At 39.7% G+C, this 27,976-nt stretch overlaps 1 protein-coding gene across 1 annotated transcript in view; it reads right to left on the bottom strand.

Moving 5' to 3' along the window:
- Positions 1 to 268: 268 nt before the first annotated feature.
- erfl3 (Ets2 repressor factor like 3) overlaps positions 269 to 27,976 on the bottom strand; it is a 47,319-nt gene continuing 19,611 nt past the window's right edge. The window contains exons 2-5 of the mRNA XM_065245839.2: positions 19,187 to 19,421; positions 4,882 to 4,997; positions 3,761 to 4,791; positions 269 to 3,653 (exon numbers count right to left, since the gene is read on the bottom strand). Of these exons, the coding sequence (XP_065101911.1) occupies positions 3,060 to 3,653; positions 3,761 to 4,791; positions 4,882 to 4,997; positions 19,187 to 19,421 (1,976 nt within the window). The 3' untranslated portion in view covers positions 269 to 3,059. The remainder of the gene's footprint in view (positions 3,654 to 3,760; positions 4,792 to 4,881; positions 4,998 to 19,186; positions 19,422 to 27,976) is intronic.

Genomic DNA, 27,976 nt, shown 5'->3' with positions numbered 1-27,976 from the left:
AATGATGTAAACGCTTGTAATTCTACTCTTTAGACAGCAGAGGTCAGTCTTAAAGAATATATGCGAGATACATCAACAGGCTGTCTACTGTACTCAAAGTCTTTAGAGCACTTCGGAAGTGCGAAATGTTAAAAATGTCTCATTACTTTGCATTAAAATGTTTATTTATTTAGTTCTTACAGATATAGACTATAGTTTGCCCATTATGAAAAGAAGAAATCACTTGTTTGGTGTGAAGAGTCTCAAAAGTAACCCAGAAAGAATCAGATGGCTTTTAACCAGTTTAATTGACCCTGATTACATTTTAATTACAATTCTGAAAGAACACAAAAATGAATAAAGGAGGAATTAAAATGTTACATCATGGTATTAAAACCTGTTATTATGAGTTATGGAACCACAGAAATAAAATCTGAGATAGAAAGTGAGAAAGATAGAGACTTTTACACAATAAAACAATACACAATATATCTTTTTAAAATCATACAATCCCCCAATGAAAAAAAATTTACAAGAGCAAGAAATAAGTAACACTACAAAATAACAATTACATGACATGACTCGATTTCAAATTATACGCCCGATCCACCCAGAATGCCCTTCCTCCATCTGGTATCCGTATATCCGCCCATATTAAAGACACAGTTTTACGTTAATTTACATATTTTAAATGTTACACTAGACACACTGTTGCTCAGTGGGAAGGCATGGGTGGAGGGAAAACATTCTTTTACAGTAATGTATACAATGTTATCATGACTACAATGTGAGCAAAAACAAATTTGAACAAAAATAATAATAACTAATAATAATTATGATTAACAGCAACAACGACAACAGAAAAAAAGAGCAACTTGAGTGGAAAAAACAAACGACATGATGTTGGATTTTAAAAGAGTAACATCCTGGGATAACCTGTCACAGCACCCTAAATGAATGGGCTGCTGAGTCCATCTTAAATTTAACACCACCCCTTACATAAAAAAGTATACCGGGGCGTCAAAACAAGTGCACCATGGGTAAAGTCCAAATAATGTCCAATAATTCATTAGAAAGTAGAATGGGATATTTTAACAGAATCAAATCTGGTTGAAGAGGGAGTAAGGCAGCTAGAAAGGAGAAGGTTGACATTCGGTAAACATTAAACAGTCCGATTCTGTCAAATGTATCATTATAGCTATCCGAGACACTGAGATAACTTTTCCTGTCACTGGGAAACCATTGCACCTCACTTGATGTCACTTTACTTTCATTCCTGTGGTCAGTCCTCCAAGAGGCTTTAGTGCACACAGATTTATGAGGTTCATGAAGCAAAAACCTCTTGGATGTGGACCGACATACAGCCTGTCAAAATCTCTCACTCGATCACACACGCACACACACATATATACACACACGAGCACACAGACATCAGTTGTGGCAGTAAGAACAGGATGTCGGGGAAGTGCATGCTGGTTAAAGAACCCAATGTGCCACAAAATCCGTAGTGCGAAAGTCTCCTGCTTTGTTAAGTTTTGTCTAATTCTGCCTTTCGCTTCCCTACCCTACAATTTTTAAATAGTTAAAAAAATGTATTTTTCCCTCGCCCATAAAAAAAAACTTCCCTGAGGAGAGGAGTCAACTTTCCCCTCCAAACCGAATGTTACAAACCCTCTGAAATTGATACATCTGTTAATGCAAGTTCTGTTTACAGTATGGTTAACACACATTATATAAAGGTATATTAAAGGTGTATACTGGTCTTTTAAAGTTATTTTCCCTTAATCTTTTCTGACATGCTAATAAAACAAGGCATAGGAGGCTGTGTGTGTGTGTACGTGTGTAAAGGAGTGACTTTTAAGATCTTTAAGTTATGTATTGAACCACAGATTCTTTATTTCCCCAGCTCGCAATAAGATCTCATAGTGGTCCTGAGTCAGATCTGCTTTCGACTAAAAGACAGTGGAGGATAAACCAAGATGCAGAATGACCACATGAAGGGTACAAGCAAGCAAGATTCTTAAATGCATCAACAGTTCATTTATAGTATCACTGTACATGCGCTAATGTGTGTAATGCTGGTTAAGGACTGACACCTCAGAAGGTCAGCTGATTCAACGGCTAAGAGATTTAAAAGTGTAGTCTCTGAACTGTGTTTTTTGCCTGAGTAACATCACTTCAATGAAATTCAGGTATGGTCCCAGAGAAGAAGAGCAGAAAAAGAATGAAATGTGAGCTGGTTTGGATACAAAGGAGATGGATGGACAAATCCTGAGAACTTACAACACAGCTAAACTTTCAAAAAAAAACACACGCATTCACACTCGGACACACGTTTTCTGCACAAATGCTCAGTTGTGACATATACAGTTTCAACAATCTGTTCAGGGTTCATACAGGGAACAAGGAAGGGATTATATCTGTGTATGTGTGCGTGCGCGAGTGTGTGTTGGGGATTTGTCCCTGAGGGTTCTGACTTTTGACCAGGCTGGTTTTAAAACAGTGTCTTTCTGTTTGCGAGAGAAAGTTTGTGACTTCTGTGCATTTGTATACGATCACATCATATCATGACATGATCATAGTCTGTCACTGAGGAAAATAATGCTGGGCAGCTGAAAAATTAAGATCAAACCCATAAAACCATTCTAGTTAAGCTAGTCTTCCCTGCACTCTCTCTTTCTCTTTCTTTCTTTCTTTGTTCATGGGATTTTGAGGGATAGGCTCACAGGCACTTTGCAAAATAAAATTCTCTTTTAAAAATATAAAATTTTCTTTAGTGCCAAAGGTCAAAGTTCATGACTCCTGAGGGTCACTGGGGCACATGGGTGAATTCATTCCACATCATTGTTATACTGAGATGCACTGTATGTATGTACGTGTGCTGGCAAGACCCTCGGCTAAAGTCGAGTGACGCGGGGAGGAACAGGGTTTAAGCAGGGGTCAGTGTAGCTATGCTATAGCAGGTGTGTGTGTCAGTATCATTGTCCAGAAAGCCATTTGTCAGTATCAGCAGTCAATGATCTACAAAGTTTCACGCAAAGAGTCCATCAGCAGTGTTGCGCATTGACAGTCGTTGCGTATCAGCAGTCCTTGTTTTCCAGTGACAGCTGCGCGGTGGCGCGGTGGAGCTCGGCGCTGACCCGGTGGTTGGCGAGAGGAGGAGGGCTCTCTGCCTCTCCACTTCCACTCCCGCTCTCCTCCGCCTCTCCGTTCCTCCGCTCTTCTCCTCTCACTTTCTTGTCCTCTGCCTCCTCCATGTGCTGGTCCTGGTCCCAGCGCCGTTTGAACCTGAGCTTCAGCGGGATACACTGGGATGGTGTCTGCGGAAGCACGCCGGACCCTGACTGAGTCTCTGCGGGTTCTACGGGCTCGCTCTTCACAATGGTGTTGCCGCGCCGACCGTCACCTGAGAAAGAGGCGGGTGGGATGAAAAAGGGTGGAGGGGCAGGGGTTTTGAACACCTCCTCCTCTAAGTCATCATCTGGGTGGGCGTCAGTGCCGTTGGGCTGTTGGTGCTTTTGGCTTTGAGGATGATGATTGTGGTGGTGATGATGATGTTTATGAAAGCGGGGAGGGAAAACGTCAAACTCTTCGTCTCTTTCATCTTGCTCATCATCACTTATGTCAGTCACTTCAACCTCCTCCTCTGACTCAATGTCAGATATGGGCTCAACCTGTACAGAGAGAGAGAGAGAGGAAGCATGTAAGATATACGACAAAGGGCTATTATATCTAATTTAGAACACATTTTTTAACACAATGTCTTTCAATTCCTGCATACCTTAATTTTGGGCAGCCCTGCGCTGTTTAGCGAGCCGGTTGAAGAGGAGTTGGACACTAATCCCGATCCGCTGGCTGAGCTAAGGTCACTGCCAAACGACAAGGAGGATCCCAAACCAGATGTAGACGTGGAGGACAGTGACCCCGGTCTGCCCTGACCATCACGTTGCTTTCGGCCTAGCGGTGGAGGTTGTAGTTTAAACTTTAGGGAGGAATGGTGCTGGTCCTCCCCCAGGTGGTGGTGAATGGATGGAGCGTGCGGTGGGGGGAGGCTGGAGTGATGGCTGTTGAGCACTGTAGGCCTCTCGGCAGGGCCGCGGTCGCAGCCATGGGATCCAGGGATGCCTTTGTCGGCCCGTTGAGGATGAGGAACGATGATGTTCGGGTAATGGAAAAAGGCACGAGGGCTCAGGTGGTAATTGTAGACGCTCTGGTTGTGAGCCTGCAGGTAGCGCTGCATGTCTTCTGGGTTGAAGGAAAAGATGGAGCCAGGCATGGGTGACAGGTTTGGGGAGGGGGAGTAGGGCAGGTGAGAGCCAGAGGTCATGGAGAGCGCAGGGGAGAGGGGAGGCGCCAAAAGGCCTGACCCTCCTGGACCGGGTAGAGGCGAAACGGTAAAGGGCGAGAGAGGCTCAGTATGAACCCTGTGCCCGGTGACCTCTGAAAGCCGGTGACCTCGGTGACCCCCGTGTCCGCCATACATCCTGAACATAGCTTCGTGAGACAGACGCGGATGCACCGCACCGCGGAAACCACCTCCTCCTCGCTCGGCCACTCTTTCCGTCACTCTCTCTTCTGGGGCTCCTCCATTCCCCTCTTCAATTTCAGAGTTGACGGACGTACCGTCACTGCAGTCGGAGACGGACCCGCGGCCCATGCGACGGGACGTGCCAAAGATGCCGGGACTGCGCAGCTCTTCGCTGCTTGGAGACCGCAGCACATCTGACACCTGCATGTCTGACGGAGTAGATGGAGGGAAACGGAAATGGGGACCTGTAGGCACCGGTGGAGCACTCTGGGGAACAGACGCTCCTGTGGGAGGACAAAAAACAAATGGAAGGATGTGAGTCGAGTTTTATATTGTGTAAATACATGTGTGAAAACTGTGCTGTTTTTAGTTACCTCCAGACCCCATGTCAATGAAAGGGTAGTTGACCAAAACCAACTTGTTGAAATTGAACTTGTAGGTGAAGCGTTTTCCTTTAGTTTTATGCAGAATCCTCTTGTTGTAGTAATATCTGCAAACAGAAACACAGGACTCATTAGTATTACGCCTGGAGTATAGTCTGTTTTTTACATGTACGCAAACATACGTGCTCGATCGAACACACAGCCTGGCAAAGAATAGTTTTTTTTACTCGTACATGTACACAGACATTGTGTACATGTACAATTTCCTGGGCTACATACTATATTTTCCTGTCTGCGTGACTTACGCATACAAAGTGTGGTTACAAAAATCCGGCAGTGCGGACCTTTGCGTATGGTTAAAAAACGGGGAAAAAAGTCCACAAGGTAAAATTGTGATTCGTCATTTAATTTTAAACCTGACATTTAATACAGAAATATAAAAATGATTATGTAAAAGGTTAAAGAAATATTGCAGATTCAGTCACGCTCACAACATGCTTATTAAAACATTTAAACTTCATTGTGGAAGAAAGAACGACCTGAACGTGTCCTGTCATTCAAACTAAATTATAAAACAAATAAAAATATAAAAAATTAAATATAAAAAATATAAAACAAATAAAATAAATTCAATTTTAAAAACTAAAAATATTTAAATGAAACTTTTTTCAAAATAACTTGAAAAAATTACAGATTCACCGAATGTTCGGCAACTATTTGGCACAAAAATAGCAAATAAAGCATTTTTGTTTTCGGCCGAATAGGCGAAAATACAGAATACATTTTCCCTGAACAATAAAGTTTTTGATGAAGTTATCAAATAACCAGCATGGAGAGATAGGTGCGCATGCTTTATAAATGCAGCAAACGTCATCAGCCGGAAGCATTTTATAATGTTCAATTTGTTTCGGTTCACGAACATTCGGTGCATCCCTAAAAAATGCTAAATATCTAACCTAATAGTACCTTAAAGGGAAAGTTCACCCAAAAAAATAAAATTCTGTCTTCATTTACTCATGTTGTTTAAACCTCTATGCATTTCTTTATTTTGTTGAACACAAAAGAAAATGGTTTGATAAATGATGGTAAGCACACAGTAGACTGTACCCATTGAGTATTTGTTATTCCTACTATGGAAGTCAATGGGTACAGTCTACTGTGGTGTGCTTACCATCATTTATCAAAATATTTTCTTTTGTAATCAACAGAATAAAGAAACGCATACAGGTTTAAAACAGCATGAGGGTGAGTAAATGATAACTCATGAGTAAATGATTTTGGGTGAACTATCCCTTTAACAAGTGGTTGTCCAGACGACACTGTATACAAAGTTTATTCAATTCAAAGTCTATGCAGTTTAATACATTGTCAGATCATGGGGTTAAAGTGAATCATGAAAATGTTTTCATGTGTATATTTGTGCGACTGGAGGTCCTGTCAGGGCAGTTTAGGTCACTGAAGTGCATGTTTATATAACACTATAAACCACCGATAAATTCTCTTTTCTTAATCCTCTTATATAATCCCATTCTCTCTCTCTCTCTCTTCCTATCTATATATTAACCTTTGTCATTTCCCGGCTCTTTACATAACATTTCTCTCTTTGCCTCACAACCCTTTCATCCATTTATGTAACTCCAACAGCATTGCACTTCCTTACAGACCTGCAAAACAGTGTGTGTTTCAAATCCCATGTTACAATTCATCTTTATCTTGATAACCTGCAAGCCACAATTCTCAGTGAACCCATTGGAAAGACGCTGACGCATTGCTTTTTAAAAGCACAGATATGCAAACTTACCCTGCATGTGTGTGTCTACATTTAAAGTTCAGACAGCAGTGTCTGTAGAAGATTAAGTTGAGACAGACGGATACAGACTTGTGGTTAGAAAGAGACGCGTGTGTGTTTAAAATGTGGTCTGGACGATTTGAGAATGTTCAAACACGTTGTTTTTTTGGGCTCTGAGAAGAATTACATTTATAGGCCACTACTGTGTGCTGTCAACCGCCGAACAGGAAAAGCCTGCTGCTAAAGACACCACAGAATTCACAGATCGTACCTTACCTTAAATACAATTATTAACAAAAGCAGAGATGTAGACAGGTGATTGGCGATCATGTGACTCACGCGGTGAGATATAAATATACTTGAGACAGCTGTGGATTAGCATGCCAACCAAACAGACAACTAGCTCACACAATCCACTTACTTCTGCACTGTTTGGCTGGAGGCAATAACCTGAGCTATGGGACGAATGTTGAGTTGAGATGAAGGGATGCTCTAATGATGACATCCTGGACTGACATACAAATTCAACAGGCTGGGAAAGAGACCCTTTATTCAACTTATGAGTGTCAGAGACATCAGAGGATGAGATTGGCAAGGAATTTCACGGGTTCATTAAAGTAACATTTACGATTCTTAGTGCTTTAGCTCTGTCTTTTATGAATACATTTATATATGAAAAGCTCAGGCGCAAAAGCCGCTAAATGCCATCTCCGTCAAAAATGAGATAATGATATTAACCAAATGTGCTCGGGATGTATTATACTTTCACCTCATATCTGATTATTCCCAGCCTCAGGCTATTCAAAAATTGTTAAATCATCTGTTAAATTCATCTGTTAAATGCCACAATGATTTTTCAGCAAAGTCCTCTAAGTGCACGGATACCCAATTAAAAGAGGTTATATTGATTATATTATATTATATAAGGATATTGAAAGAATTTTCGAGGCATTTTACTTTCTTTTTGAAAGGTCAGTGAAGAGTGACTTTTAGAAGTGGAGATTTTTGCATCTACTTAGAGGGTTTTGCAGTGAAAGACAATTTAATGTGTTACATATCAATTAAATGACGAATAAGACATGGGGCCCTATCTTGCACCCAGTGCAATTGACTTTGTCAGTGACGCATGTATCATTCGTATTTTGCACCGGCGCACAGCGGGTTTTTCCCTCCACAGACGCACGTCGGCAAACTAGGGAATGAACTTGCGCTTCCTGGGCAGTTCAGCGCAAAAAAAGAGGCGTGTTGCGGCGCAAACCATCCCTGATGCTATTTTGCAGTTTCAAAAAACAATTGCGCCACTGACCAGAAAAAAAAGTTTAAAGTCAGTGGCGCATTGCGCGTTGTTCATTATGCTATTTTAAGGGCGCATGCTTGACCATAATGTATAGCGTGCACAACGCGCACACACTTTGCTTATCTAATCTACACAGATGCAACAGTTATTTTTGCAAATCATAAATTGTTACACTAAAAAATATTAATACACGAGATAAGGGGAATCATAGTGGTGAGCATTGTGGTGATAGTTTTTATTTACTGTGTGGCTGCGTTAAAAAATTCTCATGCAAATAACGATTAAAATATTTTCATAAGTTTGTTGTGTGGCTGTATTACGTTTATTTTTAAAATGTTTTCATAAGAAACTTTAATGTATGTGAACTTGATTTGTAGGAGTACTTTGGGGTTGGACCTTGCTTGCGTTTCTTGGGTCCGATTTCAAAGCCCCCAAACCCTTTCAGCGGTGGTTGGACCTCCCGTTACACGGCGTGCCCGATTTATGCTGGCAAGCTTGGGATTCCCCCGTCTCCTGACATCATTGTAGCGCTTGGCGCAACGATGGGGATGCCAGTTGATGAGACTGTGGCTATTTCCTCTCACGCCTGTTTAACCTACGCTGATTTGGGCAGGTTTCTCCTATCCCCATACAAAACAACTTCTCTGTCTTTGACTGCTCTTAAAAGAACGTGGGTCTCCTCCGCTGTAAACCGCTCCTGGCGTGCGCCTGGTAATTCCGTCATAATAATAGCAACCCACCATGGAACTTGCGCCCTTGCGTTTAAAGGGAATGTTGGATAGCGTTCTGATTGGTTTATTTGAAGTTACGCCCAAACCACACCTATGAATAATGAACCTACTTCAGACCAACCCCTTATTGATTTGCGCCCGGCGCAAGAGTTATTTCTCCTGCTGGGAAAATAGCAACAGCGCCCAAGATCCGCCCACAAACTCACTTGCGCGTTGCGCTTCGCACTTGCGTTTCAGATCGTTAAAATAGGGCCCATGAAGTGAAAATAAGGCATTCCAATTACTGACTAATAACTTTTTCATTCCCATTAAAGTGAAATTACTGAACCTTAACATAAGAGCTTGATAAAAATGGTTATTTACAAGAAAACATGACGCATTTAGAGGGATCTGCATCTGCGTTTTCATAAACTGCAAACAAAAATAGCTTTGGTGTAACAAATGGTATTTAAAAACTTCTCATTTTTTGGGTGTAATATCGCTTTAATATAGTAACAGTTCTTGGTTTATTTTCAGACGGACATGACCAAATGTAATGACCTATGGTTTAGTCAGTAAGCCAGATTTTAATTCAGTAACCACAATGACTGATTCTGTCAGTGTGTGAGCTATTTCAGACAGATGAGTTCATCTGTAAATCATTTGCGAGTCGTTGCGAACCAGTTCAGAAGAGCCATTTTCTTGAATTCCGGATTATCATTTCCGTTCCTAAAGAGAACTAGTGCAAAAATAAAGAAAAACACTGACACAAGCTACTTTCTAATTGTGTGGGCACAGGTTAAACACCGAACTGCATTGTCCTTTTACGGCAAAAACCAGTGTATAATTATCTAAGTGACTGCTATTGCATGCATTCGTTTTGCGCTTTCATGAGAGACAATCTTGAATAAAACCTCTCTACGACAACCCGCATAATTGTTTTCTTCCTGTAAATATGACAATTTTACAGGTCAATAATGTGATGCTCCATGACACAGAACAGCAACAGTGAAGGCAGTCAGTGCATTCCCCCCACACAACTGCATGTGGACCCAAACACACTTTAAAGAGCTTTTGACCTGACTTCAAAGCACAAGAAAGGATTCTTTGAGCAAGTGCATCTAGCGGCCACAACCCTTCTTCTGTCATACTCGCTTACACACTTGTGTTTAAACTGTGAACACACTCATGGACACACACACGCATACTGGACTGTCAAAAAGGGTACATTTTGACCAACATTATTAAAGGTTAGGAGAAAAATGATTAAACTGCAACATTCACAGGCAGGCACACACACTCACGTTGGTGACTAAATGACTATAGGTGGTACAGGCGAGCAGGTTTCCAGGAAACAAACAGATTTCACTGAAAATAGACTTGGATTAAACAGAGATTATTAAAAGCTCTCCGAGCACATATTCTGTAACTGATGGGAATACGGGAGCTGAACAAAAGCTACAGTAATTCCCGGTATTCACAAATCGGGTCCGAACAAGGGATAGAATAAGAAAAAGAGAGAGAGAGAGGATTATGAGTCAGAAGTATGATAAAGTGACGTTGTGAATGTGTATTTAAGCACTTGTTGCACTATGCCTATATGGTTAAAGTCAAAATATCTGAGAAAAAGGTCTGAAATATCCACAAAAATGTGTGGCAAATTTATGTCCTGATTAAATCATATACACACATACACTTTTCCTAATTTCTTTTACTTAGATAATACTTTAGGAACAAATGTGTTTCCAGCATTAGCTAAATATCACCATCAAGAATGATTGATTACTATTAAAAAAAAGTCTTTAAAATTGCTCTACATTGATAATGATACAAAATAGGGATGCACCTGACAGGTTTTTTTGCAGCCGATATCAATTACAGATTTGTTTGTCTTCGTGACCGGCCGATACCAATGCTGATTACAGATTCTTAAAGCTGATAAAGCTCTTTGATGACTGTAACTGTTAAAAATTTTTCTAGATAAAATAATACCACAGATGTTGCCTTTGTTATATTACTTGCAGTAATTAGATATATTATTGTTTTAAATAATCAAATAAATTAGCACGACAAATATTTCTTCTGCAAAGAGAAATTTAATATGCCTTTTAAAAGGCTTATGTCTGTTCAAGTACTGAAAATAAAACACTTCACAGTCTTGTCTACTGTATAAATTACATATAAACGCATTCGTATGAAGTACACCAGATCTTTAGTCAAGTGCAGAGAGTGATTTTATTGAGAGATGAATTAGGTTACTGTAGCTCCGGGTAAAATGAAGTCTTAAACTGTCAAAACTTTAAAATGCATAAAGGATACGATAGATATGTGTTGTATACGCCGTTTGATGGGGATGTAAATGCTCGCACTGCGTAAAAATCGTCTCTAATTGCAGACACATTCAGGAGCCTTATGATGACAAAAGCATACAGAAATATCGGTTCATGAGATCAGCAAATTTAGTGAGTACCGATCGAGTCATTTAATGGCGTTTTCGGCTGATACCGATATGCGGCCGATCGATCGGAGCATCCCTAATACAAAAGGAACACTATCTTTGTGATGATAAAGATAAAACATTGACAGCCAATCAGTATCCATTGAAATGTTTAAGGTTTGTGCATTTAATACTAGAATAAACAATGTTATTGTCTGTTGGTGTAGACACTTAAGGGCGATTTATATCCGTAGCCTGTGCGTAGCCTGACGCGCACCTCGCAAAAATTTTAACAGCGCGTCAGATCTACGCGGACCGCAAGCGATGTGATTGGTCCACCAGAACCCCTCCCGTCAGGTAAAAAAACTGCGTCATAGGTATTTCCGTTTGTGACGGTGAAAACAAAGATGAGCCAAGTTGAGGAGTGATTTAACTCAAACTGCATCAAAAGTTGCTGTTTATTTACTTCCATCATTGCTGCTCTTCTCAAAACATACACAACAAGTTGCTGTTTCTTCTTCGTTTGTGGGTTAACTTGCCAAGCTTCTTCTCTGACGGTCGCGCTGCTGCTGTTACACGCGTGGATACTGCCTACCACCGGTCGCGCGTGTGTTTGCACGTCGACGCGGACGACGACGCAAAAGTATAAATGAAAACCGACGCGGAACCTACGCCGTTGCTGCTATGCCATAGGACCTACGCACGACTATAACGAGCCCTTTATGTAGTTATCATTCTTATTCTTGCTTAAGGCCCGTTTAAGACCTTTTATGTCGTCATTTGGGAAAAACTTTTTATAAATTAAAGGTCCCGTTCTTCCTGTGTTGTTGAAGCTTTGATTGTGTTTACAGTGCACAATATAACGTGTTCATGTTTCACATTAAAAAAATCGCGGTATTTTTCACACAATTTACTTATATGTATAGCGCTGCTTTCACTGTCCTCAAAACGGGCTGAAGTCTACCTTGTTCTGTGAAGTGCCTCCTTCAGAAATACGTAACGAGTTCTGATTATGTAGCTTGTTTAGTGTGTTGTGATTCGATAGCAGCTTAGCTTGCCGTTACCTTAGCTTGGGACTGACATATTCCTGTGGGCGGAGTTTAGTCAAAAAATTGTTCTAGTGACGTCATTAAAGCAGGAAGTAGAGGACTGTAGTCCAAACCGGCCGTACACATTGAGGCTTTGAATGCAGGTTCTGGAAATTAAAGAAAATATATCACCTGGCAGTGAACTTTGAGCTTTATCATTTTACAGGTATTATTTATGCTATTTTAGCAACATTACACTAACTAGGGTTTAAAAGGAAGAATGTGACCTTTAAACAAAATAAAATGTTTCTCTTTTATTCAAATAAAGCTTAAAGTTTTTATAATCAGCTAAAAGCTTATACAAGTCTGTTAAAGTAGGCTACATGTGTGTGTGTGTGTGTGTGTGTGTGTAACGCAGGGAGGGAGAAGAAAGAGACAGAAAATGTTAAGTAATGGGGGGGGGGGCGGATGGACCTGCGTGGCTCTAGGGCGGATGGTGGATGTACAGTGTGATCCAGCCCATCCATAAGCTCTATTGAAAAGCCAGAGATAAACATCATGTTTTGTGCGCTGCGTGTAAGCGCGTGTCAGTGTAGCATGAGCGTGTGTGTGTATCTCCACCCACCGAGCTAATAAAGAGCTCATTCTGTCCCCGACAATAAGACACAAGGCTGCCCTCAAAAATACACACACATGTTCATGTCGTCATCCTCCTCCGAACAAAGAGAGCTGTTGTAGGACAAGGCCTCTGACACACACTTTCTACAAGTACACACACACACACACACACACACACACACAGTCAATCTTAATCAAATCTCCAAAGAGTGAAGAAGAAATCACGGTCAGCCACTTCAATCAACACTCGATCGGTCCTGATGCTGATGATTGCATTGAAAGTGTCTGACATCAAATAAAATCACATTATAAAATGACGGAGGAGTTGGTCGGGCAGCTCTGTGACTTCCTGTTGGTACCGGAATGGTTCGCATTGGTGAAAAGTGCACTGCATGTTTCTGAGAAGACACACATAAATTATTTTATTTGACCAAAGTTAAAAATATCCAAGTAGCCCAGAAAGTATCTCTGCCTATAATACATATTGAAGACAAAGCTTTCCCTGATATTCAATGTACAATTAAACCAAGCCGGTTTTTCCCTGACACTGATATGCCTGTGATCTAAACTATTTCAACGGCTTTATGATAAACAAAGATGTTCACCATTTGTTGAGCAAAGATGAATGGGAAACGAGTAAAAGATCACGATAAACAACAGTAGGAGAGAAAAACTGGCCACTTGCTGCATTTTAATGCATCACATGACTTCATTGCTCAGTGCCAAAGAAAAATCATTAACATAGGCACTGAGGGATTTAGCTCCAGTGATTTCTGTTTATTCCAGTCTGGGACAGCTTTAACGAGAGCTGGATGAGATAAGTCGAGGGAGGGGAGCGTGTGGCTGGGCGTCCGTCGCTCTTCGAGCCAGACGGGAAATTTGTAATGTTTCTGTGTCCTGATGTTCTGTGAAACATCAACAGTAGGACAATAGAGTCAATTTTTGTGGAATTTCCACACGCGTGTGGCAGGAAGGTGATGAGCCCAGGTCCCAGCGGGAAAACATAAATGAAACAACAACCCAACTAAGCCAACATCAAGTCAAATTTCAGGATTAGAAAGAACACAGTAGCATCAAACGCAAATTCAATACATGAAAAGCAGCACTTTTGTTGTGGTATAACGGTATGTCACAAGCGTGCTGGGTTGGTTCTGAAAGGTCTGTTGTGAGTTGAAGTGTCAGATTGAAGGTATGAATCAGATGGAGGAGTGCAGTGTGGGTTTGTGGAGTAAGGAGGCGGTGAAGATGTGGAGGAAAGGCAGTGAGTCACTGTTATCATGAAGAGAATGAAGCAGAGGAAATAAGATGGGGGAAGAAAGGAGAGGAGGAGAAGAGAAAAAAGAAACAATAGCAGATAACATAGTAGATGACTTATTTCATTTGACATTAAGAGGCTGCAGTCTGTTCAATATGTGCCGTTTTACAGGAATATTCAGAGTTCAAAACAAGTTAACATCTATTGACAGAAAGAAAATCACGTCGACTCGTCCTTGGGTAAAGAAATTTGGGTTTTACAGTAATGCACATATAATGAAAGTCTGGAATGGAATAAGCGTTTAAAGGTGCCAAAGAATGCATTGATACAATATGTTACATTATTCTCTAATATCTACATTATCCAGAAACGCTTTTACATGTCCATTTATAACCATAGGATTTGTCCCCAGAATGAAATGGTCTATTATTACCTCATTTGAAAGGTTCATGAATAATCTTGAGCTCTGCTCTGATTTGCTTTTTCTCAGAGCAGTATAGTTCAGTGTGTGTGCAAACAGATCTTATGTTTAAGCCTGTATCAGAAAAAGATACAGATTTTGAGTAATTATTGCCTACATCAATGGTAGACCATGGAGGCCTAAACACTAGCATACAGCATTAACTAGCATAAAGCGCTAACTATGTAACGACATTGTAATTAATTTAATGTGTAACTTAATGTTGGGGAGTACATCTCAACTATAACGTCACTGTCTGTGTTATGTTGAGATTGGACTGTTTTTCAGTTGTCTTTTGCATCCATGAGGTTTACATTACACAACACACACACACACGCACACACACACACACACAAACACAAAGCTCTTATTATTCATCTATGCCTTAGTTAAATACAGTTTTACATTCTACGGCACCTTTAAATAAGTGATGCACCGATCCGATACTTGGGATCCGTATCGGAGCCAAATCCGGACCTTCTTGCTGGACAGGATGATTTAAGTGGAACATTCTGCATGGAAAAAAGTGGTATCGGTGCACCCCTAGTTTAAATACACACTGTTTCAGAGTGTGTGTCAACATTATTGGTGTCAACATTTACATTAGTGTGATAAAATCACTTACAACGCCTGTGCACAATAATATCTTGCGTAATGATCATGTAAATGTGGGACGCCCTGTAACTTTCACATGATATTTACATGGAATTTAGAAACTTTAACTTCTAATCGGTAATGTCTGTATAATCTCACTAATAAAACGCTCACAACTAACTAATCTCTTACAAACCAAAAGAAGCAAAACACAACACAGAAACACTCGTAAACAAAATGATGTGAAATATAAGAAAATATGAGCCAGACTACATTAAATATGGATTTAGATCCAGCGAGGATAAATATGGTTTGTGCTGACCACAATGTGTTTTGTGCTGTGAATTATTGGTCTGTTGTTAAGTGCACTAAAATTCCATTGATATTGTAATGCAGGAACTGCTGTGCATTTCCCATATTCAGACTAATACTATATTTGGGTTTGTGTTAGTTCCATGTGCTATGCTAGCAAAAAACCTATAGACGGTTTTGTCAGAAGCACATGCGTTGATGTGGTTATGTGTCTGAACTTAACTTTCGGTCTCTGTTTGTTTAATGGTCTGGCTAATGGCTAAACTGAACTCTGGTACAAATACCTCATCGAAAATAACAAATGTTTTGTTTCCTTAAGACGAGGGAAGACGGCAATCATGAATCACCGCTATGTTAAGCGAGGTTTGGCAGCCGACCCGTAGTTAAGACTGCACATTATATAGTACACATTTTACACAGTAACATTAGATCAGTGTAGATTTTAATACGTTTTAGCTATGATTTAAACTGAGGTAATCTACTTGATGTTTATTTTGCTTGTCATCAGAAAAGAAATCCTCGAAAATGTTTTTATCGATTCTTTGCGAATTTCTTTCTAATAGACTGAAACAATGCAAGTGTATGACTGTATACATTCAAGTAAATCTCAGCATGAGATTTTGGGCAAGTCGGCAATTGCATGATGCCTAGTATTTTAAATCTGTTCAGATTTTAAAACTTGAGTAATAATCCAGCCTTATGGTTGCAAAATCTGTAAATCTGTGCAGGGAGTGATATGAGAATAGAGGACAACAAAAAATAAGACGTAATATGAGGCAAAGATCTGCATCCCAAAACACACTAAGAAACTCATACACAGATTTATCAAAGGATCACCTTTCTTCCTGACAGCAAATGATGTTTCACCCCAGTCCAACATTGTCCTGGTTCTGGTTTCCTAACTCACACTGTGTTTGGGATAGGGAAAGCCACATAAATTTAGGGCAACACGTGTCTTGGCTTCACAGCTACTTGTTTTCAAAGCACAACACATGGCAAAGTGATCAAAATAATGCCAACACTTCACACACAAACACAGACGGACGCTCACAAAGATAAAGGAGAATAGCATGGCATGGGCTGAACAGTTTACAGCTCACTTTCTTTTTGTAAAAGAATAAAAGAAATAACTTGGATTACTTGGAGTTTTAAATGCAGTGCTTATTTCTGGATAACATGCAGTTTATCCTTCTATATGGTTTTACCTCGTCTTAAGTCACATAAACAAGTTTCATATGTAGTGGTTTTTGAATTGCAATGGGATCAATAGTCTGTATGATTGATTTCATCCAGTGCAGCATCATTCAGTTGATATACGGTGAGGGTTGTCCTGAGAATACTCTAAAAATATAAACAGATCAGCCTCTATCCGCTTTGAGGATCAGCACTGACATGGCGAGGGACCAAAATAAAGATATAACAGAAACAAATGCAGATTAGGTCAGAACATGTAGTAAAACCATTATCTGCTCCCTGCCAGCCTGGGCTCAGAATACATTCACCTGTGTGACCTCTAATGACAACAGATACTGCGCAGGTAAACGGACTAGGATTACTTATGTCGCATTTACACTGCATATTTGAAGTGACTCAAGAGTTTTTCTCTCATGCGACACAGATCGGATATGACCCACGAACGTGTACGCAGGAAAAAAGTGCATAGGTCCTGATATTTTCAGGCTTTAATCATTAGTGGAAATAAATTGAATATAAATTGGACACAGGCATTAGCGTAAGCAATATAAGTGGGTTGTCAAAACATCAGATATAGTCAACAAATTGGAATCGGGCATCAAGTAAAATCCAGCCTTAAGTGCTCATTATAGTTCTGCGTAGGTCCTACGGCATAGATTTGTAGGGTTTGCATCGGTTTTCATATATACTCCTGCGATGTTGTCCGTCCGCATTGACGTGCAATTAAACATGCAGACAGCTAGTAGGAAATTTCCACAGTAGTAGTGCAACAGCTAGGATTAGTCTATTCTCTTAAAAAAAATCCAGACAATTTACTCACCACCCTGTCATCCAAAATGTTGATGTCTGTCTTTGTTTAGTCGAGAAGAAATTATGTTTTTTGAGGAAAACATTCCAGGATTTTTCTCATTTTAATGGACTTTAATGGACCCCAACACTTAACAGTTTTAATGCAGTTTAAAATTGCAGTTTTAAAGGGACTCAAAACGATCCCAAACGAGGCATAAGGGTCTTATCTAGTGAAACAATTGTCCTTATTGGCAAGAAAAAAATATGCACTTTTAAACCACAACTTCTCGTCTTTCTCTGTTCGTGTGATGCACTAGCGCGACCTCACGTAATTGCATAATGCCGTGGAAAGGTCACGTGTTACCTATATGAAACGCACATTTGCGCACCATTTTAAACAATAAACTGACACAAAAACATTAATTAGTATTATTCAACATACAACAACGTTGGAACGTTCCTCTTTCTCCACACTTGTAAACACTGGGGTGTAGTTTGATACGTCATCCGTGACCTCTCGACGTGATGACGTATTACGTGAGGTCGCGCTGGCGCGTCACATGAACGGAGGAAGACGAGAAGTTGTGATTTAAAAGTGCATTTCTCTTATTTTTCTTACCATAAATGACAATCGTTTCACTAGATAAGACCCTTATGCCTCGTTTGGGATCGTTTAGAGTCTTTTGAAACTGCAATTTTAAACTGCATTAAAACAGTGTTGGGGTCCATTAAAGTCCATTAAAATGAGAAAAATCCTGAAATGTTTTCCTCAAAAAACATACTTTCTTCTAGACTGAACAAAGAAAGACATACACATTTTGGATGACATGGTGGTGAGTAAATTATCAGAATTTTTTAAAGAAAATGGACTAATTCTTTAACTTGGCCCATAATTGTTCTTACTGTAGACTATAAATTACCTTTTAGAAATCAAACTGCACAGTAACAGCAAGGTCAATCCCATAACACAACACAAGAGCCGCTCAGTTTACCTGTTCTCCATTTAGATTGAGCAGAAATAGACTTTAGTCTTCTTTGGCCAAACTTAAACTGTGTTAAGGGGTTTTAGTTTTTTTTAAACAGTAAACGATTAAAGGGTTGGAAGTGTTTGCGATGGACAAGGTTTGTAATGATCAGCTTCTTTTGATACGGTGGGATAATCCAGCGAGTATTAGGAGGATCCACTTGTAGGGAAAATAAATGCGAGAAGTGTAGGAATAAAAGTCCAATATTTAAGTAAAAATCTCTTTATTTATAGTTTGCTTACTTTAGAAGATTTTAGCTTGAGAAGCAAATTCAAACACACTGCTGTTGTGAGATTTATTGCTTATTTAAAATATCAAATATTAAGTAAATAGTAACTGTATGTCAGTTTTCTATACAGAAAACAGCTGGCCATGGATGTTGCCAGGAACTTTGAACGGTTTGGTTTCGTAGTGGCAGGTTTAGTGGTTGCAAACTTGCATAAGGCAATCCACAAGCTATTTCCATTGTAAGGTCAAGATAGTTAAGTCCAGATTGCTCAAGAAGGATTGCGCCTGAAATAAGTGTACTATAAATCCTGTCAAATTAAATTGTCTGATAAATGATTTGCTCGCAACAAGTGAATGTTTACAGAAATAAACGTGGGAACACTGACATCTAGTATTGGATCAATACCAAAATTTTGTCTTTGTTACGATGCCAGCATTATATTGACATGAAACCAAACAATCACTCCGAGTCCCATCTCACTCCGGTAGCCTGAGGCAGTCAATAAATTCAACAATTTCAAATGATATCATTCAAATATCATCACTTTTAAAGAAAATACCTGAGGGCTCTGCTGAGTTTGTCGTAGTTCATCTGAGGTTTACACTTGCGGGCGCCCCACAGCCTGGCCACCTCATCGGGGTCTTTGATCACAAACTCCCCATAGTCTCCCTGCCAGGCGATCACATCGTGATACTCCTCCTTCCTCAGCAGCTCCAGGATAAAGTGCCACAGCTGGATCTGTCTGGAGCCGGGACTGGACTCAGGCTTATAGGCCCAGTCTGGGAACGCAAACCCTGTGGAGGCAGAGAGACAGAAGAGATCACACACTGGACTGAAGTGAAAGTAAGACATAATCTGACAAGTAAAACAACTTGTTTTTTTTATTTATAAGACAAGAGAAATCATTTGCAAGGACTGCAATGAAGATGTATGGTCACTGAGGGTAAAAGAGGATGAAATGGGGTCAGGTGAGGTTAAGGCTGAATGGGTTAATGGCAGAAGAGTTTCTTTACACCTGATCCTCTTAACACTGCTACAAGTGTCTCTCTCGCTCTCTCTCACTCGTATGGGTAAAATGTTGTATTTGCATTTTCGAGTTTCATTCAAATTTGTTCAGTTTTAGGTACTCGAAATAGTTTAGGTAGTTGGTAAAAAATGTATTTTTGATAAACCTAAACCACACACATCATGAATCATGTAATGACTTGATGTATGCTGGTGGTATATGTTGGACAATTGTCATCCTGGAAAACTTTTGATTGGACAAAACAACCTGTGTAGTGCAAGATGAGTCATCAGTATTTTAATGATTTCCTTGAAGATAAAGACTGTGCATTTAAAACGTGTCCATCTGCTAAAGATTAATTTTGTCAACTTGTTATGAGTGCATAAACTGTAGATAAACTCAAAGCTAACAGACGTGAATTAAAAGCCACAAAACTATTTTATGATGCATGTTTAATTACGTTTCCATTAGACATTATCGGAAGCACGTTACTCAAAAGACTTTATTCGACAACTCTTAGAAAACGGATGAATCATTTCCTGTTGCTGACTCATCGGATGTTAATAACAAACACAATCACCTGTTTTTCCGGTTTCTACCTGTCAACAGCCTGAACGACAGAAACCCTGTGAAAAACACAGTTGCGATTTATCATTTGGTTTCGAGAAGTAGTTTAAAATGTCCAGCTTTTACACCTGCATATGTAGAAAGGAATTTGATCTTTTTTGTCTGCAAATAAACATAATGCAATCAAATGAAGCATAGCCTATAACCTCAGCTGTCTCCCTATAGACAACAAACACACACAAGACAAAAACACGCACTTTAGAGGGCACATTGCTGCTTTAAGAGGTCAAATGTACTATGCACCACAGAGCGAAGTCTGACTTCAGAAACTGCAGACACGGATCTGGTTTCACAGCTCACATTCTCACACACGCATACACACAAACGCGCACACACTTGCACACGCATGAAAAGGATCCTTGCTAAGAAGTCTGAGCCAAATTCAATATGTCTGTCAAACTCCCTGATGAACAATGAAGTGGAGACTCCATGAGACACACACACACACACACGCGCACACACACAGGGGTAAAACAGATACAGTTACTGCTCTAAGGACACACACAAAAAAACTGATGTACATATCACAAATTCAGCTCATCCAGAAACATCTTGATTCAGGTTTTTGATGTCAATGAATTGGCATCGCTCATCTGCTGCTCACTGTACCATCTCAGGGTGGGCGGCTGTTATATATGCAGTGAAACTATAATGACAATAAGCTCATGTGTTGGGATGAAACCTCTTCAGGCACCGTGTGTATGTGATATTAATCTTTAGAGAAGGTTCCAGCTTAACAACGCTTTGTTTAGGCAGATATTTCACACTCACATGGTCAGTTTTGTGAAATTAAACACTAGCATTTCTCAGAAATACCAACCTGAGTATACAAACACACATGCTTCTATATACACATAATATACATGTACACACTCACAACCAGACACTGTGGCATTAGCTGTGCACAGTTGTTTACACTGTGTGTTCAAACCAGTGTGACGGGGTAAAGCAATAAACGTTTTCCATGTAAATCAGAAATTGGGATGTTTTGTTAACCGCTTGTCTTGGTTTTTGCAGCGTTGTCCTGGGTGGCCCCGCCCATAATGAAACTTTAATCCCAAATCTTTCTGGTTGAGTCACGTCTCCCCAAGTTCAATGATCACGTAAGTCACCTGATGTCTGACAGAACGCATTCTGTAGCACTGGCGTGTTACACCAAGTTGTGTTAGTGTGTTAGCGGCATGTTGGGTTGTGTGAGAGTGTATGACCTCATCCCCCACCCTACTTAACCTTTGTGACCTCCCCCCCACACATACACCTCTTTCTCTCCTTCTCTTTATCCACTCCCTCCCTCCCCCAGGGGGAGACACTAGATCCCCATTACAGAGGAGAGAAGATAGACCCACAAACACACACACACACACACACATCAATAATTCAACAATCTGACCGCCTTCGCATGTAGGGAGATACTCTCTGTCCTGGGACATCAGGGTGTAAGTGTGTCCCTGTGTGAGAGTTAAAAGGCACTTTCCAAGAATACGCTACGCTTGACACTTTTTTAAGAATTAGGAAGTACAAATTTGGTTGTTTGACTTTTAAGACATGATTGATTTACTGTTAACAAAATAGGTCAACGTGAAATGAGCTATTTTTAACAATATCAAATCATTTAAGTGTGATTTTAGGACATCCAAGTGTTGATGTTGTTTGTATTAATCAATTAAAAAAACACAATCATCATGTTGACAATCTGTTAATAGATATTCAACTACTTTAATAGTAACTAAGAAAGTAAAACATGATATTTAGTAAAGTAACTAACATTGTATTTCAGTATTTACTTTTAAGTATTTTAAAGTTACAAAAACCTCAGGTAAAACTAATATTAATAAAAAAAAATTCTATGAAACTGAATCTGACCTTGTGTTTTTCTCAAGGTTAAGCACACCGTTTCACTGAGTGATGATTTATTGAAAAAAGCTTAAGGCCCTGTATTGTACCCTATTCATGAAAGAGTGCCAAAAGAGAGGAAAAATTAAAAAGAAGAACTTGGAAAAAACAGAACGATGTGTAAAAGAGAAAAGAGACCAACAGAAGAGAAAGAAAGAAGAGAACAAGAAAGACAAGTAAAGAGGGGCCTGAGGAGGGAGTGGGATGGGGAGACAATAGAGAGAGGGAAAGGGGGATGGGGTGAGAGATAGAAAGAGAGAGAGGGATGAGATCATAGCTCCTCTAGTAGTCTGTTGTCACTCAGGTCAAATTGCCCCCCCTCTCTCTCTCTCTCTCTTTCTGGCATCGATTCCTCTTGTAAATCTTGTAAACTCTCCTGCACTTAAGTCTTTACAGAGGAAGTATTTAAAGAATTCAGAGTATGTGAGGAAGACTGCTGCTGCTGCATAAAGACATGTCTATACAGAGAGAGAGAGAAATGAGGTTTATCAGAAAGACATTTTTACCAACTACCTGAACTATTTCAAGTACCAGAAACTAAACAAATTTGAATTAAACAAAAAACATGCAACCCGAATACCTGCCAGATATGACAAGCGCGGTCACCATGTCTAAGGGAAAATATGCCTGTTTACACCAAGGATGAGAAACTTTTGAGTTTTGAAAGTCATTATAAATTTATAAGAATAGGTGCATTTACAAAACTATAAGGATACAGATTTTTCCAGCACATGAACAATGAAACCTGACAACCAAAACGAGAGGGCTCAGACATTTAAACGGAAGACTGCAGTGTACAAACTAGAATATAAACATAACATTATTGACTGTTATACAGGTCCGTTGAATGCTTGGGTTGGATGATGAAAGTTCTGATGTGTGCAATTATTTTCCTAGGAACGTAGTTCCAGGCAGCTCTCTTGACCGCATAACAGTTCCATATCACTTCACATAGTTAACTGTAATAACGTAGCCTAGAAATCTAGACGCACCCTAGCGGCCGCAAAATATATTTGCTGCCAGGGTTTAGTCTAGGCACTCTCAATACACTTAACCGGTCAAAAAACCAAAATTTGGTCAGGCCAATCACATCGTGTGTAGCGTCTGTGGGGCGGGCTTAACATGATGACGACAGAGCTGCAACGGTTCCTACTTGAAAACAGAGAATGGCTGCTGCTGGCGAACAGCTATCTTTTGAAGCGGCTTTGGCCGCGACTCTGGAGGACTTAGACTTATGTTTTTCTTTGAGAGAAGAGCAAATAAACCCTACTGAAGTCCTTTTTAAGCAAGAAAGATGTGTTTGGAGTTTTGCCGACTGGTTACGGTAACTACGTCACCTTCTTCGTTGCTCTGATCCGTCATAGCGCTATCCTATTGCGTGCAGAGGCATTTTGAGGGACAACCTTATATCCCGCCCCTTGCATTGAGCCGTTTGTGTGAAGAGTTGCCAGACCTTACATCTTGATGTAGGTCTGGCTAACCAGGCTAGTAATAACGGACTAACAAAAACAACATGACAGGCGATTTTCCAAGGCAATAACATGGCTGTTTAGAGACGCACACAGGTAGCCTCGTTCACAGAATGTCTCGCCCTCTCTCTCTCGCTTGCTCTTTCTCTCTCTTTCTAATAACTTTATTAATAACTGCATTAAAATGCTATTAATGGCTCAAGCCTCCATTGCCAGCTTTAAAAAGACGTTTTGGAAAAAGCAAAAGAGCCGTTGGATGAGACGCGAAAGAAATAGCCCTAATAACAATAGCGATTTAAGTACAAAAACCGGAAAAATCCCTTTAAATATATCATGTGATCGATGTCTTGAGGTGTGGTAACCATAATATAAGTGGAATAATTGACTCCGGTCTGTTAAATTATTGAAAAATAATGGACAATGTCGGGTCAATTCAACGGCCTGTAGTCAATTATTCCTTACTTATTACACGGCTCTCTGGAATGCTTGATTCTGATTGGTCAGTTGAGACATTTGCAGGTTCGTTCTTTTCAAATAATAACCGCTCCAAAGTAATAACGCATAGCCGGTACTACTTGTACGAGTAAAATCGCTCCGCGCCAATAAAGATCAATAAAGATTACTGTTTGGCGCCATCTTGTGACAAACACTGGACAACCACGACAAGACACAGACAGCTTACTGAGACTGAACTTGACAAAATAGAGCATGACAGCTACGAAGCCAACACACAGAAAAATACAGAATGGGCATTAAAACTTCTCAAAGACTGGCTAAAAGAGAAAAAATGGAGACAGACAAGTATGAAGCAGAGGATCTTAATAAGGCATTACGATCATTTTATGCATCTGTGCAAAGTTTCGCGGAAGGATAAAAATGTTAATTTAAAACAAATATGCCAATAAAATGTTTCAAATTCATATTCATGTCCGGTTTTTTTCTTATGTGACAAGTAGCCGTGTAATAAGCGGGATAATGTAGAGGCAGCCGGTAGTTATCGGGAAATAAGCCCCTTCAGTGTGATACAAGACCCTCCGCTTCGCGTCGGGTCCTGATCACACTGTCGGGGCTTATTTCCCGATAACTACCGGCTGCCTGTACATTATCCCTTACTTATACCACGGGGCTGTTGAATGCTTTATTCTGATTGGCTGAGAAATATTCCATGGGTGTTGATTATTTTTCTGTAAACCGCACACCTAACCTTTAAATGTCTTAAAAATAGGCACCAGAGCCATTTTTGTGGTAACCGTGGTATAAGAGGAATACATTTTTTTTAAATAATGCACACATTACCACCTTGGGTGTGCATTATTTTCAAATAATTCAACAGCACGTCGTCAATTATTAGTGTGGAGCTAATAAAGTTATTGATATCATTATAGTTACTGTACTTGGTGTACACTGGCCTAAATATTTGTATTATCATTTCTGCAAACATTTAAATTATGAAATATAAAAGCATAAGATATTTCATTTTAATATCAATAGATTAATCTTGTATATCCATCTCTAAACTTTCTCTGTTTAAAAAGTTGGACTAAAAAGAAAGAAACCCTAAATAACTTATTATCAAAAAGTTTTTGAAAAAGTTTCTGTCAGGCAGCACAGGGAACAGATTCAGTTCTTGGCTAGAAAAAGACACAATGACAGCTCTTCCCTATTTCGCCCAGACAGAGGCACTCAAAAAATAGAGTTTGGATGTGTATATATGATATGAATTGTAGTTTGGATGTGTGTATATGAATTGTAACTCTCTGTGGTTCTCTCCAAAACTATAACCACCTACCAAAGCCTTTTCTTCTGTTTCCAACAGAACTAATCCAGATGAGCAGAACCTCATTTCCTGTGGTTTCATTAGCACTTAATTTTTATATAACATAACCGGACAGAGTATAACTGGACCTGTGACTGTTCTCTGATCAGTTTCACACCTCTGCTAAGACTGTAGGCATGTTTGTGCTTACCGATGTAAATTCATAAAAAAATTGCTGCATCATGTAAGAAGAAAAGAGAGAAATTGTCAGTGGCTTAACACTAACATGCAGTGTTAGGGCTGATTTTAGCACAGAGATGATAAGATGTGTGTTCATGTGTGTCAGAAGTCCCTGACTTTGGTTGAGCATGCTGAGACTGATTTCTTCAGTGTGTAACACACACAGTTTGCTCACACATTCACAGAGTGCCTTTATTCTTGACTAAACTACTGCCTATTTAAATACTTTATTTCAGTGCCTTAATACCACCAGGAGTATCATCATCCTGAAGAAAACCATTTCCAGAACTCCAAACTTCATATCAAATGATTTAAAACAAATCCAAGTGAGCTTTAGCAAGAATCATGCAAATAATTAGTGACTGCGATGCATATTTTTCAACAGAAATGTGACAGGTAGCATTATTCAGCTTATACACAGAGCTATGGGCTTTTAGTGAGCACAGTTAAATCATATAGACAATGACAGAGAGAAATTAAAGTCCATCATATGAAATAAGAGTATTTTAACAACATAATGAGCATTTAAGGAGGGCACAATTTTTGTTATTGTGTTATTCTATGTTTCTTATTTCATAATGCTTTGGCCAGTAAAGTACCTTTAAATAAAAGAGAGTTAGAAAAAAAACAGAGAGGGAGGAGAGAGAGCAGTGTTGTACCTTGGAGAACTTAGAAATAAGACGTGAAGGTAAGCGGTGGCCTTGAAGCTCCAAAAATAGAAAAAAACACACTGGGGTTATTGTTCAAGAGAGAGAGCAAGAGAAGGAGAGAAAGAAAGAAAGAAGGAAAGAAAATAAAAAGCAAAATAACACGGTTTTACACTCTCACAACAATTCGCTTTCATGGACCAGAAAATCCTCACAACCAGTTGCAGCACTTTTCAGGAACTTTGCAAGAGAGAGGAAAATGCTATGAAAATACCCGTTGTTTGCATAATTTCACTTGAAATCCTTGACACAGAAAAGACACCTGCACACATCTGTGCATTCAACATCTGCAGAAAATAACATTTACCCCCTCAAAAACATCACAAAAACTCACTACTGCCTCAAAGGAGTAGCTTACCCCCCAAAAATTGTCTCATTGTAGCTCACACTCATGTTGTTCCAAACTCATACAACTGTATTTCTCTTATGGCGCTTTTCCATTGCATAGTACCCCACGGTTTGGTCTAGTTTGGGTCGGGTCAGCTTACTTTTGGGGGCTTTTCCATTAGGTGCAGTATGTGGTACCCGATACTTTTTTTCGTACCACCTCGGTTGGGTTTCCAACTTGTGACCTGAGCTGATACCAAACGTGACGCGAAAACACTGTAGATCACTGATTGGTCTGAGAGAATCGTCACTACCAGGCAGCGTCATCGCTATAAAGTTAGCTTTACATTTAGTGCTAGCTTGCACTGTCTCGAGCAGATATGTTGTCATCTGTGCTCTGCTATAAGTTCCCAAACTCCCTTTTAGCGATGATAAACATCCACAGGTTGAGAATCAGGAACATCATAACAGTTTTTTTCCAGACTTGCAGTTTGTGGAGGAACATTCGCGACGAGCACGTCAGCATTATATATGCTTAAATGCAAGCGGAGCACCGTCGGCTGACGCCACAGGTGTTTGAACAGAAACTGTCATGTGAGACAGAGGTAGTTATAAACGCAATGTGCAAAATAAATTTGTGGTGGCCATTTTTTATTTTGTGGCGGACTGAGAAAGAAATAAATGTATGGGAATATACAACAACGCTCTCACTTGTATGATGTCACAGCAGTAGGCAGCGTAAATATAACGACACGCCTATAATCCCTCCCACTCTGAAATGATACCAAACTCGATGGAAAAGCTAACCACGCCAAAGTGAGGTGAGCTGACCCGACCCAAACTAAACTAAACCGTGGGGTACTATGCAATGGAAAAGCGCCATTATACTCGAGTCTTCTGAAATCATACACTAGTTTTGTGTGAGAAACCAAGCAATAGCCCAAAAACTTGTGAGTGGGAAGTTTTAAACTAGCTGTGTCTAAAAGGTGTGCTTCAATGTGTGATGTCAAAGGCACCAAACACCATTAGCTGTCATTTATTTTCTCATGTAAGCAATGATGACATGGCAAGTTTAAATATTAATTAATTCTACATTTGTGTTCCATTATAGAGGTCATATGGCCTTTAAATGGCATAAAGATTACAATTCTTTATAACCGGATAAATATTAAGTTTGTTTCACCAAGTAATTGGATCACAGTCCTACTAACTATTTTGGATACAAAGTAAAAAATTATCTGCATTTTCTTTTTTACTACAGTACAACCTAAATTATTTATATAATTTTTTTTACTATATTTATAAATATAGTATTTCTAATATA

The sequence above is a fragment of the Paramisgurnus dabryanus genome, chromosome 13 (assembly GCF_030506205.2).
Source record: "Paramisgurnus dabryanus chromosome 13, PD_genome_1.1, whole genome shotgun sequence".
Taxonomy (NCBI): Eukaryota; Metazoa; Chordata; class Actinopteri; order Cypriniformes; family Cobitidae; genus Paramisgurnus; species Paramisgurnus dabryanus.
Note: the sequence above shows the minus strand (reverse complement) of the source record. Positions and strands in the feature narration are given on the sequence as shown.